Source organism: Carassius gibelio, chromosome A10 (genome assembly GCF_023724105.1).
Source record: "Carassius gibelio isolate Cgi1373 ecotype wild population from Czech Republic chromosome A10, carGib1.2-hapl.c, whole genome shotgun sequence".
Lineage (NCBI taxonomy): Eukaryota > Metazoa > Chordata > Actinopteri > Cypriniformes > Cyprinidae > Carassius > Carassius gibelio.
Genome location: NC_068380.1, coordinates 8949442 through 8967503, shown reverse-complemented (window position 1 = coordinate 8967503; position 18062 = coordinate 8949442). Strand labels below are relative to the sequence as shown.

At 37.1% G+C, this 18062-nt stretch overlaps 1 protein-coding gene across 4 annotated transcripts in view; it reads right to left on the bottom strand.

The window, feature by feature from the left end:
* The window catches only part of LOC128021093 (UV radiation resistance-associated gene protein), an 89227-nt gene extending 72385 nt beyond the window's left edge, over positions 1-16842 (bottom strand). For 2 of the 4 annotated variants that reach the window (XM_052608020.1, XM_052608019.1), the window contains exons 1-6: positions 16476-16837; positions 13221-13338; positions 12551-12585; positions 9835-9996; positions 9346-9420; positions 9085-9170 (exon numbers count right to left, since the gene is read on the bottom strand). In XM_052608020.1, coding sequence (XP_052463980.1) covers positions 9085-9170; positions 9346-9420; positions 9835-9996; positions 12551-12585; positions 13221-13338; positions 16476-16583 — 584 coding nt within the window. In that variant the 5' untranslated portion in view covers positions 16584-16837. Of the gene's footprint in view, positions 1-9084; positions 9171-9345; positions 9421-9834; positions 9997-12550; positions 12586-13220; positions 13339-16475 lie in introns of all 4 variants that reach the window. The other 2 variants (XM_052608018.1, XM_052608017.1) reach the window with 2 other exon arrangements.
* Between the last annotated feature and the right edge of the window lie 1220 nt (positions 16843-18062).

Here is an 18062-nt window from a genome sequence, read left to right as displayed (position 1 = left end):
TATTTTTGTTAAAGGGGTCCTATTATGCTCTTTTACAAAGTTTTGATTTTGTTTTGGGGGTGTACTAGAACACATTCTCATACTAAGTTTTTCGCAAAACATTATTTTTCACCTATTTTTACATCATTAACACACCTCTCTCCCCAGTCTGGCATGAACTGCTCGAATAGTTCCTGTATCAAATGAAGGCCTGCCTTCTGGAATACAAGATGTGCTGTGATTGGTTAGCTGGGCCAGTGTGTGTTGTGATTGACAGCACTCTGTGCCTGGTCGGGAAATGTCCTGCCTCTTACCAAAGCTGCCTGCTGCGAGCTTCAGTTTAAATATTGCGTTAAAATCAAATCAATTTGAGCACAATTTAAACCTGGATGATTGTAACCACTCTAAGCTTGTCTGTCTTGGGAACATGTAGTGCATCTCCGACATAGTGATAACACTCATTGTCTTCCCTAGTGCAGCTCAACCAGGTCTCATCCCATTCATCGATCTCTGTGATATCACAATGGAAAATTTGCGTTGTGGTCCAAATGAGTCGTTCCTTATGGTTTTTGAAAAGCAATTTCTGATAAAAAAAGATAAAAAAAAAAAAAGATTTAAAAAAATCTCCTTTTGAACTGGACTTTAATCCTTGTAATTTTGCAGATCTTTCTATGCTCAAACAGCTAAAAAAAAACTAAAAAAAACTAAAGTTGAAAAAGCATAATAGCACCCCTTTAAGCTTTTTTGCACATTCTGGTTTTCTCCGAAAAATAACATCAACATAAGACAACAATCTGTGAACTACAGGAGCTATCAATCAGGGCTTGATTGCACTCATATGAGCTTTCAGCACCACTAAGCCTCATGGGAAAGAGAAAAAAATCTCCAGGCCTGTTTAAAAACTAAAAGAATCCATATACATATGATCACCGCACGGTAAAATGCACATACAAAAATAGCCTAAACTTCTTTCATTTATTTTGCACACTGCTTTTACATTAATATTACTCCTGTTCTCTGGTTGGCTGAGCAAATGGTTGTAATATCTGTATTTGGAGATTCAAGCTGCCATTTGCAGTTATTGCTAGTGTATTCCCACTCAAGAGACTTTCATGAACGGCGGCTGGGAGACCGGCCACACAACCTTTCAGCGATGGTGTACAATTTACTTTGTTTCACACTCTCCTCACTCGCTCTTTCTTTCTCTTTGTTTTTGAACAGTAGGATTAGCACATTCGCACTGGACTCCCTCAAGGAGAATCATAAGTGCACATGGCCGGGGTTTAAAATCAAAGTAGACACAAAGCAGAAGCTAATTAGCACACAATGAGCAATGAGTCCTTTGTGACATGGCTTTACTTTTTTCTAACGCTGCTTTTTCCCAAAGCTCTTAGGCTAATGACTTCATTATCTCACACGTCATTCATTAACAATCATCGAATTGCAGCAATCCAATTAGAGGTCCAGAGAAAGAACTGAGAAATGGCCAGCTTCTGATCCAGACCATCAAGATTCTCCTATGACTAGCTTTAGAGAATTCAAACAGTTTGTTGACAAAGGTTAAGTGCCAATATCAGCACAGTGAAACAATGCAGACACACAGGGCCAAAACTAGACCTTCGGCCACGCTAAAATGCTCTACATCTACATCAGAAGTACAGCTGACCTGACACAACAAGCAAAGCTCATACAAAGTGATCTACTTTTAACAAACACTTGTGAAACTGAATAAAGATCCAGAAAAATAAAGTTTTATTATAGTTTACACACAACTATGGTGATCATTCCTAGTGGTTGCCCACCAAAACTATATAACACACAGCTATGACTTTTCTATATACTTCTTTTTCTGAAGCTTGAGATTGGAAAACTACACCCCTCTCGCTCATATTTGGGGCCTCCTGTTTTCTCGTCTCGCACTTTTCCCAGCAGCACTCTGCATGAGCTGACCAGGTCATAAATCACCGGGCCTATAAAATCTACCCTGTAACAAGTTCACACAGTGACGGGAAAAATATTATTATTTTTGTTTTATCAGTCGTGTCTCTTGTTATATGCTGGGTGATATGGCATGTCGATAAGTCAAGTCAAAGCTGATTTGACAGCTTTATCGTCGCCATGATTGAGATGAAGAAATCTGATAGGCCACTTCCCCTAGGTGAGCGGTAGTTATCGCCCAATCGGATTTCACGCATGTCTGCACTCTTATCAGCCCACAACCCGTCTACCAGTCAACACCTATCGCCCCCAGCCAATCAGAGAAGCGTACAGGAGGTTACCTGGCAACAGGCAAGTCACCTCAGACATCAAACACACTCTAGCATAAAAACACAAACACCTCAAGCACAAACGTTTTCTCTTCCAGTGAATCAAAGTAGTAAAAACTTAGCCAATGATTTTGCGATTGCTAATGCAGTGAAACTGGGTGCAGTGACCCAGTTATAGGTTACGACTACACGGTTGTGTTTACCAAGTCAATCATTCCTATAACTATACTTTTTTTTTTTTTACACATTGTTAGTGATTTAAAAAAAGTATTACATTTCTGCACACTATGAAACTTAGTATGAAAAACATTATGAAAATCAAACATTTTATCACTTATTCAGGAAAGGTGGCCAATTACTCCATGCAATCAAACTATCAATTTTTACCCTAGCAGCCACTCAAATCACCCTATATTCTGCAATATAATGCAATCACCCCAGCAAATGCAGCACATTGTTTATTAGCAGTTGTGCTCTAATTATCATTCAGGACATATTAGCAACCACACAGCAACGGCCCTAGAGACACACTACTCAAAATACACCAACAATGCCCTAGCAACACATTAACTACCACTCGGGGTATCTTAGCAACTGTAAAGCAACACTCTGACAACCATTCCCAAAAGACATTTAGCAAATGGATAGAAATGTGCTAACTACCACTCAGAACACCATAGCAACTGAATAGCAACACCCTGGCAACCACCAGGAACACAAGAGAGGCATTAAAACCACAACAAGGGGGACTTAATGAAAAAAATATATAAACATAGAAAAGCATTAACTCTTTGATCTGAAATGCAAATTGATTCATTCCCGAGTTGCTGGAACAAGAACAGAGATGCGTTTTTTGTAAACAGGGTTCTGTCTCTTTCGTTTGAACTTTCCTTCTCTCCCACATTTACCTCTTGGTGTGTTTATGTATTTACTGTTCAGTGATAACCAAATAAATCTAGACTAGTGTTTGTTTGCAAGACAGCAGCGCAGCATTGTAAAACCAGGCTGAAAATAAAACAGGAAATGAAAACAAAGACAGATGCTAGATGAGAAGAACAAAGATGCGCTCTGAGAGGTTTCGATGGACACCTTATGAAATATCCTGAAATTGCTCAGACAGACTGGAGCATGTCAGACCCAATCACATTTTGCTGCTCAATCGTGACATTGCTTGTGGCTGGTAAAGATGAAGAGAGAGAGAGAGAGAGTATACATATTTAGCTTTAAATTATTTTATTTCAATTAAAATCTTAGCCATTTTAGTACTTCAACAAACTTATTTCAGTTGCAGTTGCATGTTGCAATTACATGCCATCATGCAATTACATGCCAACATCATGCCATCAAAGTCTTTTTAATGTCTCTAACATATATATTTTGATGTATTCCAGGTTTATTTCAATTAAAACTGGACATTTCAATAAAAAAATAGAAATAAAAGCTTTTATCTTATAAAATGTTACCCTTTTACTTGATTTTTCTTCAGTTTTATAATAATAAGCATTTTTTTTCTCAGATTTTTTCAGTTTGACCATTTTATTTAATTAATATAAAAAATGTTATTAAGAAAGTACAATGTACCGTATCTGACAGAACCACTGAAGAGTATCACCTTTGCACCCATTTCATAGAATGGCCTTCAAACCATTTCACCTTTCAGTTTTATATAACTGCTTCCATGAAACATTCCACGGATCACTTTGTGTGTGTATGAGTGTGTGTGGAAAAAACTAAGAAAGGAAATGAAATACAGTCTCTCTCGTTGGTATCTACAAAATGAATGGATAAGAAATGTTTTCTGTCTCTTTTATTGTATGCATAAATGCTGATGAATGCCTTTATATCAGGTGACAGTCAGAGTTCTGATGTTTATGCCATTCCTTTACGTCCTCTTTCCATCCTGGAAATACGGGTCACATACACGGTCAAACGCACTACTGCCAAAGCTGCAGATCTGCTTGCATATCATGCATAATTTACTTTAAAAAACATTTAGATCCACTCTAAACCAATGCTTCAACATTACACTCAACCTGCTTTCCCTCAGAAAAAGCAATGCATTTACTGCACTGGTATGATTGTACCCAACGCGTCACTGATCCATACGCTTTCTCTGTAGGATAATAATTACACTCAACGTAATCACAATCAAAGGTAACGTATGGAGCCTTCGTAAAGGAATCAGACATATAGGGTCGTGCTTACTAAAACACGCCATATCTGTTAACCTGCGTCCAAATATCCCACAAAAAAGAAACAAAACACTTTTGTTGTACAATGAACAAGTGACACGACACGGAAAAATCTAGAGTGCAAACAACTCAAAGGGATATGAGCCTGAACGGAAAAGAAAACAAACACGCAACTATTTACAGTGGACCCCTACCTGCTGCTCAGACTAGGGGAATGTCAACACACGCCTCCATCTCCACACACCTCAGAACTCACCATTGTCTCCAGTGCTGGAGGGACAGATAAGATTGTGCCGCATGGAAATATTTTGGGCTCTGACATTCTTGACTGGTCTTTGCCGAGAGAAGGCCAATCCACCGACACCTTGCCCGGACATCATCTGTGCTCACTTTTGCTCAATAACAGTTTCATTTAAGGATATCTTGACCCAGTCAGGGTAAAGTTAAGTCTGTAGGTGTATTCTTGCATTATGCTTGCTGGCACTTACAATCAAAAGGATAGAAATTGATGCCCTTGGCACTTTTTTACAGCTGTAAAGGTACAAATCCCAGATCCTTTAAGGGAACTGGTCTGTGGACAGGAATCGGACATACTGGGTCATTCTTACAAAAACACAACCTTTCAAATATGGATAGAAATCATTCTAATATGACGATTTGCTGTTCAAGAAACATTTGTCATTGTATTTAATGTTAAAAACAGTTGTGCTGCTTAATATTTTTGTGGATAAAATCTCAAAATTGTGTTTAAATCTTTTGGTAGGAATGTCTTTACTGTCACTCTTCATCTGTTTAATGCATTGCTGTGGAATGAAAGTATTAATTTATAAAAATAAAAATAAAAGTACAATATACATACATACATACACACACACAAACACACACACACACCAAGTTGCCTCTCTGTGCATCTCTCAGAAATCAGTGCTTGGCAAGAGTAATATCAATTAAAATATGTCATACATGTTCTACTATTTGTGTATATTTAAAAGGCAATGATTTAAACCTTATAGGCTAGGAAATGATGAATGAATGAATGGAATAAGCACTACGCAATCATCAATCAAACAGCCGCATTGCCGTCTCTTTGCGTCTCTCAAAAACCAGCTCTCTGTCAAGAGTAGGCTAATAATCAGCTTAGATACAGATATATTTTCTACTAGGCATACATGTTTGCTTCTTTATCTTTTGCTGGCTTGGATGGCACACACACATTTTTTTAGTGAAGTTCAAAACATACTTGAGACTGCTTAAAGATTTATGCGTAATGAAAAAGTGCGCCTTGAATTAATACAGTCGTGTTCAGACGATTACTAAACTAAACTTTCTAAACTGCATAGGAACCTTTACTGTTTTAATTAGAAGATATTTAAATATTTATGGATCATGAAAGCTCTACAAAATGGGAGTCGAACTCGCACCCGAAACTTTGTTTATACAAGGGTATCGGATTCGACTGTTAGAAGATATTTAAATAAATGTTTAGTTAAACACAGCATATTTGGTCAGTGATAACTATGGAAAAAAAACAAAGGCTCTAAAACATAACGGTCTTAGCAACTATAACTGTACGAAGTTCCGGTTCAAGCTCCGCCTACTTCCGGTTTTATCCGAATACAGATACACATACAAATAATGTTGTGATTGTTACAGATACAAATACTGGCTTCGCTGCACACCCCTAATATATATATATATATATATATCTTACTGACTGATGCACTTGATCCCTTCATTAAAGCTTCTCTAGAAGCGGGGCTTCTCTACACTATTATTACCACAGCCTCCCACAATGCCCTTAGAGACCAAAACACCAGCATCCATTTTCAGTCGGGCGATAAGGAGATTAAAGCAAAGTTTGTTTTTGCATGAGCTATGGCAGGCATTACTGGACCTCAAGGTTGTTGTTTTAGGGTTTTTGGGGGGCTAGCATAAACCCAGCTGTTAAAGTCCATGCCCCACAGCGATGGAGTTCAAGATCCGTCGACCTGCTGAAAAGCGATGAATGCAGGAAGGGCTTATCGCAGCGGCGACCAAAGGGTCACACTCTACTCGCTGAACTTTGCCATACAACACCACCTCCGTTCTTCACTTGCTACTTTATTTATTAAAGTGAGGGAACTCAAACTGCTAATTTTCAAAGAGGGAAAAAATTCAATTTTCCGTGAAAATCTTAAAGCAACATTTCATCCAACATCTTCCAAAGAATTTTAACTGCATACAATTTCATTTTTGAGTGAGCAATCACTTCAAGGCAGAATCTGATGGAGAGCATCCGAAAAATTTGATGTAGTACACTAGATTTAGTCATGTTACATAGAACACCAGTCTAGTTATGACAGTTCTTCACCCTCAAAAAGGATTTTGAAAGCAAGTGTTGATTATTCCCGGTGTGAAGCAGCTGTGAGGGGTGATGGGAGATAAAAACTTGAATCCATACACAAGCAGGTTTGTTTGGCTTGCTTAAGCCTAGCTGAGAACATTTCCTGTATAAGAAAGTACAGGAAGGAACCAGGAACCAAAGAAACCAGTGAGGCTGCAGAAAGCAAACACCTTTTCTACAGACACAAAGCTGCTTTGGCCCACTTACAATCACACAATCGTAAACCAAACGTAAAAGAAAACACTCCTTACAGTGCTTTGACAAGTAAGACTGATTTAGATCACCCAATCACCACTTTTTTTCCCAAGAGCAGCCAGTTATAGCATGACGGACGGGCTGCCCGCCCTAAAGTAGCATAAATCGCACATGCAGAGGAAACACTGTTATTTTGATTAACGATTAATTTTATTAGAAGACTAACTACTTTGAATTTTTACTACTTAAATTTTGTCCGGTTGAATTAATCGCTGACAACACGGCACTGTCAATCAAAAACAAACGTTTTCTCAAATCTTGATAACAACGGCCGCCATCCGCCCATTCAACATGGAACACGACAAGGAAAAGAGTTTACACGCTTTGCACACAGTGTATTTCTTTTTGTCTGTCTTACAAGCAAACAGAATACCGCCAACACATAAACACACGCAAATCAACTTGAATGGAAATGTGCAAAACAAACTGCACTGATTATAAAGCAGACAAGTCTAGTCCAATTACATAATGCCTCTTATGAGTCAGTCGTTTTTAATGAATCAAAGACATATTGCACAATCAGTATAGTCTGATTCCCAAACGAATAACTGTTGAGTCTGATCTGTTAAGTGAATCAAAAGCATAAAGCGCAGGCAGTGTAGTCTGACTCCCAAATGAATGACACTTATGAATCCATTCTTTTATGTGAATCGAAAACATACGGCACAGTCAGTGTAGTCAGATTCGAATATTTATTTGTTTATCCATCCATAAAAATACTAAAAGAATTGTTAAGGAACTGGAATCATGAAGAAGAATTGGAACCGTTAAATTCTTTGCAATTCCCATCCAGTCACCAAACTTTTTTTTTTTTCACCATTATTCATTGTTACAACAGAAGTCTTCCCAAAAATGAAAAAAGCCCATAAAAGTTCCAAAGATGGCTGGAGTAATGCATCCCATGCATGTTTCTGTCAGTCGGCGTGTGCATACAAATATGTGACCTTTGTGTGAGCTTTCCAAATCTCGGCAAAGACATGGCCGCACCTCAGACTCATAATCAAGACTACCAAGAGGCTCACAAACACCATCACACTTCGAGAGCAAGCACAGCTCTGAGGGGCTGCCCTACATTTCACACCAGAAAATATGCATATGGCCGTTGAGGTGCGTATGAATGAAGGTCTGGAAAACGAGACACTTTGGAGCACTTTTGGAGCGTTTACAGCTTGTGTGCTTCTTGACAACATCTGTGGGATCAAAGATTGTTTCTTTATATAATATATAATGTTGGTGTTGTAATACTGCAGATGTGTGTTCACAAAGATAAATCTGAATATGGGAAGTGTGTCATAGTTACTTAACGCTCTCCAAAGTGCCTCCTTTCTCAAAACATATTTGGATCAGAAGAGATCCGCTGCCATCTAGTGCTGCGGTGAAGCTACAGCAGAACATGAAGCCAACATTCAACCTTAACTGGGTTTGGAAGAGTCTGCCAACACAGTGACAAGATAGAATAATGTTTCTTCCTTGATTTCCTGTGCTCTTCATCCATCATGTCTTTTGTCCAAGGATTACAGTTTTCCAAGAGTGCAAAAACATCAGTCATGTTTGGCTGAAGAATAAGACACCACCCTGCAGCAGGGGTCCAATTTGGAAGAAAAAAAAAAACCACAGAGAGCGCTATCTGGCGGACAAGGAAGGGAACGTTTCTTGACTTTGATGATGATAACTGCTTCTGGGTCTCAAATGGCAGGATAATAAAATTCTGGACAGCAACTGAGGGAGTTTCATTGGAGCTGAACATATGTTGAGAGCAAATGCTGTTCCTACAGGAATTAAATTCCTATTCTTTCGCAATGGATAGCACTGTGTTAATACAGTCAAAACACTGCAGATTATTATTATTAATAAAAAAAGATCTTATTTCTATATGGTTATACATTTTGTAGTATTTTCTTAAGTTAATTGCAATGCAAGAAGCTTGGCATTGAGAATGTAAGAATTAAATAAAGCCAAAATGTCCTGTTTTCCATCCCAAGTTCCCTTTAAGTTGAGCCGGTCTCACCTCAGTAAAGAGAAGACACTGTAGGAGTTTCTGACAGAGCTCTGGTCCACCTGAAGCAAACTGTTCTTCTTCCTGTCAGAACTTTCCTGTGGGAAAGAAAACAGTCCATGAGCTTCACAAAGAGTCTCTTCTTACCATATGAAGAATTCTATAGTTTGAAAAACCCAAGAGATATGAGTGTAATCGAGCTCTGATAGATGACAAGGTTTGAAGATGGCCTGGAATTTATTTCGGAGCTCGTTCCAAGGGTATGAACAATACCTTCTGATCAAACTCAGCTGCATAGTAGCCATCGTTCAGTCCAAAGATGATCTCATTTGGATTTCTGGAGCGAATCTGAAGGAAAAATACACAGATTTTTTTCTGGATGTGTTTTTAAACTTAAATTTACCTTGATTTTAAACACAACACAAGGGAAAGGGATCACAGCATGACTGAAATCAAAGACTCAAACTTGGGTCTTTTATGAGGGAAAGTTAAATAGTGCTGTAATTTACATGATTTTATATATATACATGAACTTTTACATATAAAACTGTTTCACATTAGCATTACTTTAATCGTATTAACAATATTTTACTTTCTTTTTTTTAAAATACATAACTATTACATTACATTTTTCACCTATATAAAACAAATGACTTTAGGGGAAAACTACATGGCCAGGTCAGATACCAACTTATACTTGGTAAAGTATAGAAAAGGGAAAGCAAGAAATGTGAGTGTGAATGTATCTATTTGATTCCTCACCTGTTGTCCTGTGTATCTGAGCCCATCTAGGTTGACCTTCCACTCAATAAGCAGCTGGTACTGTTCTTCCCTCCCACCCCATATTCTCACCACAAAACACGACACAGATGTGTCCAAGAGATCCGGAAGCATTGCGAAATCTAAGCTCCGCCATGTTGGGTTCTGAAAACACACAAACAAACTAAATTATGAACAAAGGGTACTCTGATAATAGCTTTGTCTTGCTACTTCAGATACATATATTCCCCTTTTTTTTTTTTTACTGGGCATCAATAAACTGTTAACAAAAATTCTGCCAATATATGATCAAAGACAATGGCAGAGAGAATCGCAATTTAGACTATGAAACATATTGACTTTGTTCATAATAATGCATGAGTGTGGCCTGTCAGCATAATCAGTGATGCAGCAAAGAGAAGCTAAGCCTTTCAAAGACTGACAGCAGAAACCGATTTGTAAAACTGTGCCGTCAGGAAGCCTGGAGGCTAAAAGGGGGTCTTCCTTCAAGAGGATGTGCAGCTGACAAAACTACCGTCAAAGTGACTAGGTCAGCAGAAATATATACAAAACAAGCCATCAACATGACCACCAGAGTGGATGGACCGAAGGGATGATTACATGATTATTATTAAAAAAGAGGAAAGAGGTACAAAAGTACAGGAAGCCACTAAGAAAGGGAAATGAAGAAACTAAAAGGGGGAAGAGAGGTGCAGGAGGATAGAGGTAGAATACACATTTTCTGATTATGTCAAGCAAAACAGTATCAGTTACAACTGTTTAAATGAGTCCTTTCAGAATCTGTGGGTGCTTTCATGTTTGACTGTCCCATGAAGACATTTTGAGTGAAGATGTATATGACTCAGTAAATGAGAGCTTTGAAATAGCTTTGAAATGAATCAGTTCCTAAAAGTTGTGTCAGTAACAAACAGACTGTGTGCGTGATTATTTCAAAGCTACCACAGTTATGATCTGCTGAAATGACAATATTCATTTTCTTGTTTTGCTTTAACCTTGAGGACAAGCAGGGAGATGCAATTAACGAAACTACAGACCAGCAGCTAAGAGATATTACTCTTAATTAAATGGACATTGATTGTAAATGTAATAATAAACAACTGCATTCAATAGAGCTCTCCCTACTTGATAAACAGAGAGAAAAGCACACCCAGAAAAACAGAACAGGACTCCAGCTATAAACTTGTCTTCATGGGTGTGTCATGTCATCACACTAATAGATACAGCATTCATAGCCTGTAATACTTCAAATCATCACCATCATCATTAAAATGTTCCTTACAGTCCGGATAGCAGACTAGAACTTAGTCTTTAAAGGGGTCATGAACTGAGAAATCAAAATTCCATTGATCTTTTGACCAATCAAATGTCACTGTACTATAAAAACATTCAAAACGAATATGCCACATTATGATATAATAATGTGGCTAAACTCCGCCTCCACAGAAGATGAACAACACCTGCTTCTACACCACTGCCTGTTTAGCCCCGCCCACAGTAAAGTTTTTTTATTAAGTGGTCACTATTGCTTTCTCGGTTATTATAGATCATTTGAATATTTATGCATTTTTTATGCACCGTAGCATTTTTTCTATGATAGATGTGTGCAGTCAAACATACACAACTGTTAGCCAATCATAGCAGGAGTCTACAATCTACCACACCTTTTGGGGTTCCGATGAGGGGGGTCAAAATAGGGCAGCAAATAGCCTATTACTTCTAAATTATGATATTTTTTTTATATAAAACTCTTGATAAATTCATAAGTGGACCTCAGAGAACAGTACAAAATAATAAAGGCTGTTCATGACCCCTTTAATTGTGTTTGTATAAATCACATTACTGATGATTGTATGCTTTTATGTATCATGTTGTCATTATCTTCATGCTTTAGCAGTTGCTATGAGTCAATGTTTTTCAGCAGAATTACAGGCTTGGACAGAGTACCCACATGGTCATTAATGAGAGGAACCACATCCGTTCGAGAGGCTCAGAGGCTTACTCGGAATATTAAAATAAAGAGATTTTAAAAGTGAAAGTTTGCTGGTGTGACCCCAAAAGGCCCATTTAGCAAACCTGTTTTATATCATTAAATGGAGCTGTATCAATGCCTTTTATGTGTAGGTGAGAGGGTAGTCCCGCCATATGTGTAAAGATGAAGTCCTGATGCTTGGTTTTGAGGAGAACATTGAAACAGGATTGACTTTTTACATCCACTGCCAGGTCAGTTCTAGTTCAGTCTTCTTTTAACATGATTAAAACACTTACAAAAAACACTGTAGGTTAAAATATACTGTGGTAACCATCATTTCTGACAATAGCATCAACAAATATTAACAAACAAGAACTAACAAAAAGGACCTCTAAAAGTGTCCTTGAACTGTTTAAAGATCCAATATATTTTAAGTGGATTCACAGCAATAAACTGTGGTTTCCATGGTAAATTTTACAGCAGTCCTGCAAGCTTCAACAGAGATTAAGGGCAGTTGTGATTATACCAAAAAGGTTTTTTACTTTTCTTATCCAACAACAGCAGAACATAAATCCAGAGGAGACAATGCTGATATGCAATGCTATATCATATTACACTACACCATGCTGCTAAGCTATAATATGCATTCCTCTGTCTTTTGTTTTACATTTTAGAATAACGGGCATTAAATCACATGACCAAACTCCATATGAAAACAAAAGCACTCACCAATGAGTCTCGGATGACTTCACTCTTATAAAAATCTGGAAAAGGAAAAGAGAAAGTTAGAAATCATTCAGAAGCTTTTAAATTCAGTGTGACTTATAGTGTACAATACAATCCAAGAGTTAGGGGTCAGTAAGTTTTCATTTGTAAAGAAATTAATATGTTTAAGGATACTAACAATACATTAATTTGATTAAAAGTGAAAAAAAGGATCCTTATAAATGTTACAAAATATTTATAGTTCTATACTTTACATTCATTCCATTTCTATACTTTATATTTTTCACAAAAATGAAGCATCACAATTGTCTTCAACATCGCTTGAAATTTGAGCACGAAATCAGCATATTAGAATTATTTCTTTATGTGAAAAAAAAAATGTGTTGATGTCTACACACTAAAGTGTAAACACTTTGGCGATATCAAAATATTGTAGTGTTTATTTGATTGGTTCGACCTGCCCTTATTGATCTTAACCAATAGCGTGAGTCTGGGGGTGTGTCTATCTCTTGAAAAGCCAATGGAAGACAGGGTGATTGTTTGGAAAAACAGTTTGAAAACAGTCAGTTACTTCTTGCGATTTTGCTTGGTGTCACTGGTGACACAGAAATTACACACTGCACTTTAATTAATAAATTAAGTGACCAATCAGAGTTTAGCTGGCTTTAGTCACCTCGAGGTATCCGATCTTCCTGGCAGAGGTGAAGGGTGAAGTAAGTGTCGAGAAGAGGAGAGCCATTCTTGTTCACAATATTACGGGCTGCTATGCTCCGCAAGTGACGTAAACGCCTCTGTTGAGACAAAGAGAGGAAGATGGTTAGTGAGAGATACCAGAGGAATAAAAAAAAAGATGATATTAATGTTTTAAAGATGCCATTTGACGTTATTACTTTACTTTCATAACCTGTACATCAACGAGTCTCTACATACTCATCATAAACAAACACATATGTGAAGAAAAAACATTCAGTATAAATGAGTTTACGGTGGTTTTTGCCATTAGCCATTTGAGCGGTCAATGGAAATCATCATGACCAACTCACTGACATCATGTCTCCAATTTACTGGCTCACGCATGCAATAAAATCTGAATGTTTAGTAGTACTTTTAGTAGTAGTCACAGTTCTCCATTTTTCATCACAAACAACTGACAGTGAACAGGAACAGACCAACACACAGACACAAAACATCATTGTGAGTGTCACGTCACATCACTACAAAGCCAAGTCCTCCACCCTGACCAAAGCATGACATCAGCACCGCACATCGGGCACAAATCCACTGGTGCCAAGGGGAAAAAAGGACTTTAGAGCTTTCATAGCTTAAAAAGAAGGAATATAACCCATATAAGGATATTGCATAAATAAGTAGTCCAACAATTGGTCTTTCAGAAGCCTTGTGTAATTTGACATGCTTCAGGTTCACCTGACCATGAATGTGAACATTTCTTTGGTGGTGTTTACATTAAACAACTAGATGGAGCATACTATAATTAAACCGAATGCAGGGGTCTCAAGATGTGTTTTTGAAACTTCAACTTGACTCGGTGTCTTAAAAACTAGTCGCTAATGGCACAGGACACTGAACAAAAAGCATAAAAACATAATCAGTCCCGAACACTTTATAATAATTATGCAGCCATAATATTTACCAATAAAAGGGTTTTCCAACTGGAGTCTGGGTAAAATTAAATAAAAGTTACCATTTCATTGTAAATATTGATGAAAAACCATAAGAGTTTTACGAATAATTACAATTATATACACTTTTTCCCCACTCACACATAAAAGATAAAAGTTGATCTCATGATCCTAATCTACAGACCATGAGATGGAGAGAAACACCAGAGTTACCGGATTTAAAGCACAGAGCCACAACCATTTCAATAAAACATTTCATCTGAGAGTTCAGCACACTAAAGTTTTCACCTGACCGGCTTTCATCACAACCAGCCACAGAGAATTTCCAGCGCCGGCCGTGAGGCATTAAATACTAAATCTAAGTCATGGGATGCCCCACAGGATTATTGAAGCTACAGGAACACACCACACTTTGTTCAGCGTTCCCCCATTTCTGTCTTGTTTCAGACAAGAAAACGCTGAGGAACATCCAGGGTCAGTTTGTCCCAGACTCTGAAATGCTGAATTTCAGTGGTAAAATTTACTAGATTAACATACTACTTAACTAGCAAAGGAACAAACAAGCTAGTGTATGATGAACTTTCCCTTATTATGCTGAAGTGGATGAATCCCATCACACTGAATACCAATGCTCTTCTGCTGCACAGCAAAAGAACAGCATTCAAGGGTGTGACAGAGGTCATGTGTAGTCCATAACAGTAGTCCTTTAGGACTTTGCCTCAAGCAGTAAGAGAGTCACAAGTGACTGGTGTGAGTGCCAAAGCAATTGGTGTCATAACAACAGTTTCCTGTAAATTAAAATTCAGACAGGTGTGACAAGCTCTGACACGCCACTGTCATGTGAGTAGGACTTCACATTTGGTTTCACATTTCAGTTTTTGGTAACAGTGTTTTCAGTTTTTAACAGAACAGGATATGACAATAACAGGAGAAAAAGTTGTAGTCTGTAAAATTACAATTGTGATTTTTTTTTTTAAATGCTTGCAAAAAAAATGCAAAGTTTGTTTGTGGTGTTACGCAATTTGACCAAAAGTTTTCCAAATTATATATCAATGTGACTACGAAACAATTATTATTACTACTACTGAACAATTATTAATAAAATTATTACAGACAACTATTAAAACTACTACTACTAAATTGCAATGTAAAAAAACAATTTCTGTTCACAATGTTATGGTATACTATAATGTTACAAATATTACTATGAAATAAAAAATAAGCATGTAAGGTGAAACATATAATAATTGTTATTATTATATTGTACAGTACAACAGTATTGTACAGAAAAAAAAACACTTAGTTGGTTCTTTCCTTAAAACCATGACACGACATTTTTGAAGCAATTTTTGCAGTAATGCAACATTTCCCTTCACAGAATGCCAAGTCATCAACAGACAATGCTTAACAGGAAAACCTGCGATCCACAGAACACTTCCCAGGAACCAGTGATGTGATTAAACAGAAGATTGCTGCACGATATGACTATCATTCCACATAACTGAAGCCTACCCTCAGATTCAGAGCGTGTATGAGCGCTTTGTGTATTGCAACACTGCAATTGTTACAACACACACAATCACAGTTACTCTCTAAAGGCAATCAAGCATTACATCAACAACAAATCACTATTTATTAATATCAACGTTTTTAAATAATAATATACACAAAAATAATATAAACGCTATAATACTTTTTATCTGGCTGATAAACCATTTAAATGTCAACTATTAAACTCTAAATAGAAACCAAGTGAACCAAACATTCATAACTTGGGTCTTCCTTTGTAGACTAGACCCCCAAAACAATGTGTGTCAATCTTAAAGCATAACATCATTTTTAATCATTTATGTGAGTGCTTTCAAAAAGGCTGCAGTGCAATGGAGTAAAGCACAGCTCACTCTTTAAGACAGCACCACCACTACCTTCCTAGCCATTTTTAAAATCTTTCAAGCATGAATTATACATATTAGGATGCTGTCTGGAGTTTGAAGATCCACCGTGACATGACAGCCAGACTCTACACTGTATACCTGGTCTAGTATATTTAATGAACAAGTCAACTCTTCAATATTAACAACGTCTTATTTATTGCTTCTCATATTTCTATTTCTATTTCTTACTCCACAGAATTCATAAAAGCTGACCAGAGCTTAACTGGACATGGAGGCCCAGTGTTATGATCATCCGGTGACATGTGACACATCATGCACAAGCAGATCTGTAATCTAGACATTCACACAATACATGCGGACAAGTATGGGTCATATGGCTGGATGCAGGTGTACCTGTTGTGATGTGAGCTCCACATGCAGGACTCTGGATGATGCTGCTCCGGGGTTGCTGCTGACAGCTCCAGCGGACACTACGAGATCCCGACCGGCGATGGAGTTCATCCTTCTACGGTACCACAGGCGATCGCCTCATTCAGCAGTACAACTCAGCCCCATCGGCGAGAAACTCAAGGGCACGAAGGTGTCAGATTCCGAGCTTTCTTCGCAAACGTGCAGATCTGTCATATAATGTACACTGAGCCCGCTAAATGCAGTTACTGGGGTGCAACGGCGGCATAAACAAAGTATTAGGAAGCCATAACCGCGACCTTGATCGGCAAACCCTCGCATGATGCCTATTGGCTGAGGACGCTGTCACTAAAATAGATGTTTGGTGACGTAAATGGATATTCTGAGTTGATTGGTGGAGGGCTTGTCAATTGAAAGGAAAAGGGCGGATGATGGCCTTTAGAAACTCATGCTGCGCTCTGTGTTCCTACAAAAATGAGGAAGTGAGGGGCCGAGTGTTTGAGTAACGTGATCAACGGGCGGAGTGCTGAATGAAACCCGTTTGTTCCTTACTGTCTATGGTGTGTTCTCCCGTTAACCGCGATATCAGGGTGGGCGCTGCATCTATACGAGCATAACATTTATAATGTACAATACACTTCCATGGTTCTTATAAAACGACAATTGTTTTGTTCTTGGTGGCAGTAATTATAAAAAAAAAAAATTAATAATTGCAAATTAGTCATTATATAACAATCAATTTATTATTTTTATTTATTTTTTTAACTGTGCATGAAGCACAAGAGGGCGCCATTGCCTAGAATTTTACTAATAAGAAGGCAACAGTCTTGAAAACCTTGTCCTCTAAATTATATATATATATATATATATATATATATATATATATATATATATATATATATATATATATAACGACATTTAGTTGGAGTATTTTACATTTGTGACATATTTAACATAAGTAAGCAATTAGTGACCTAGATACAGTAACTAAATCAATATCTTTCAGTCATGGCTGTGTGCCTCACCTCACTAATATGAGCCAATCAAATTAGAGGTCCCAGGTACACTTTTTTTTGCCCAAAAGAGGATCCATCTTAGTTTCTGGGTCCAAGAAATGTAACTTTGTTTACTGCAGTGACACGTGTTGCTTTGTTTACATCTAAACATGCTAGTGTGATACATCTTTTAATGTATCTTATATCCTGGATTTTTCTTTGAATGTGTTATTTGGTTTACCAGATTTTATTTGAATTGACATTCAAATAAAACATCAACATTTACATATTATGTTGAATTTTCTCAAAAGATACAGATTTAGTTATATAGCCTTATTGTTATTTATATTAGGTTTTTATTATATATATATATACATATATATATATATATATATATATATACATATATATATATATATATATATACATATATATATATATATATATATATATATATATATGTATGTATATATATATATATGTATGTATATATATATATAATAAAAACCTCTTAAAGGACCCATAGACTTTGGTCTAATAATAAATCTCAAATGTATGTATATATATATATATATAT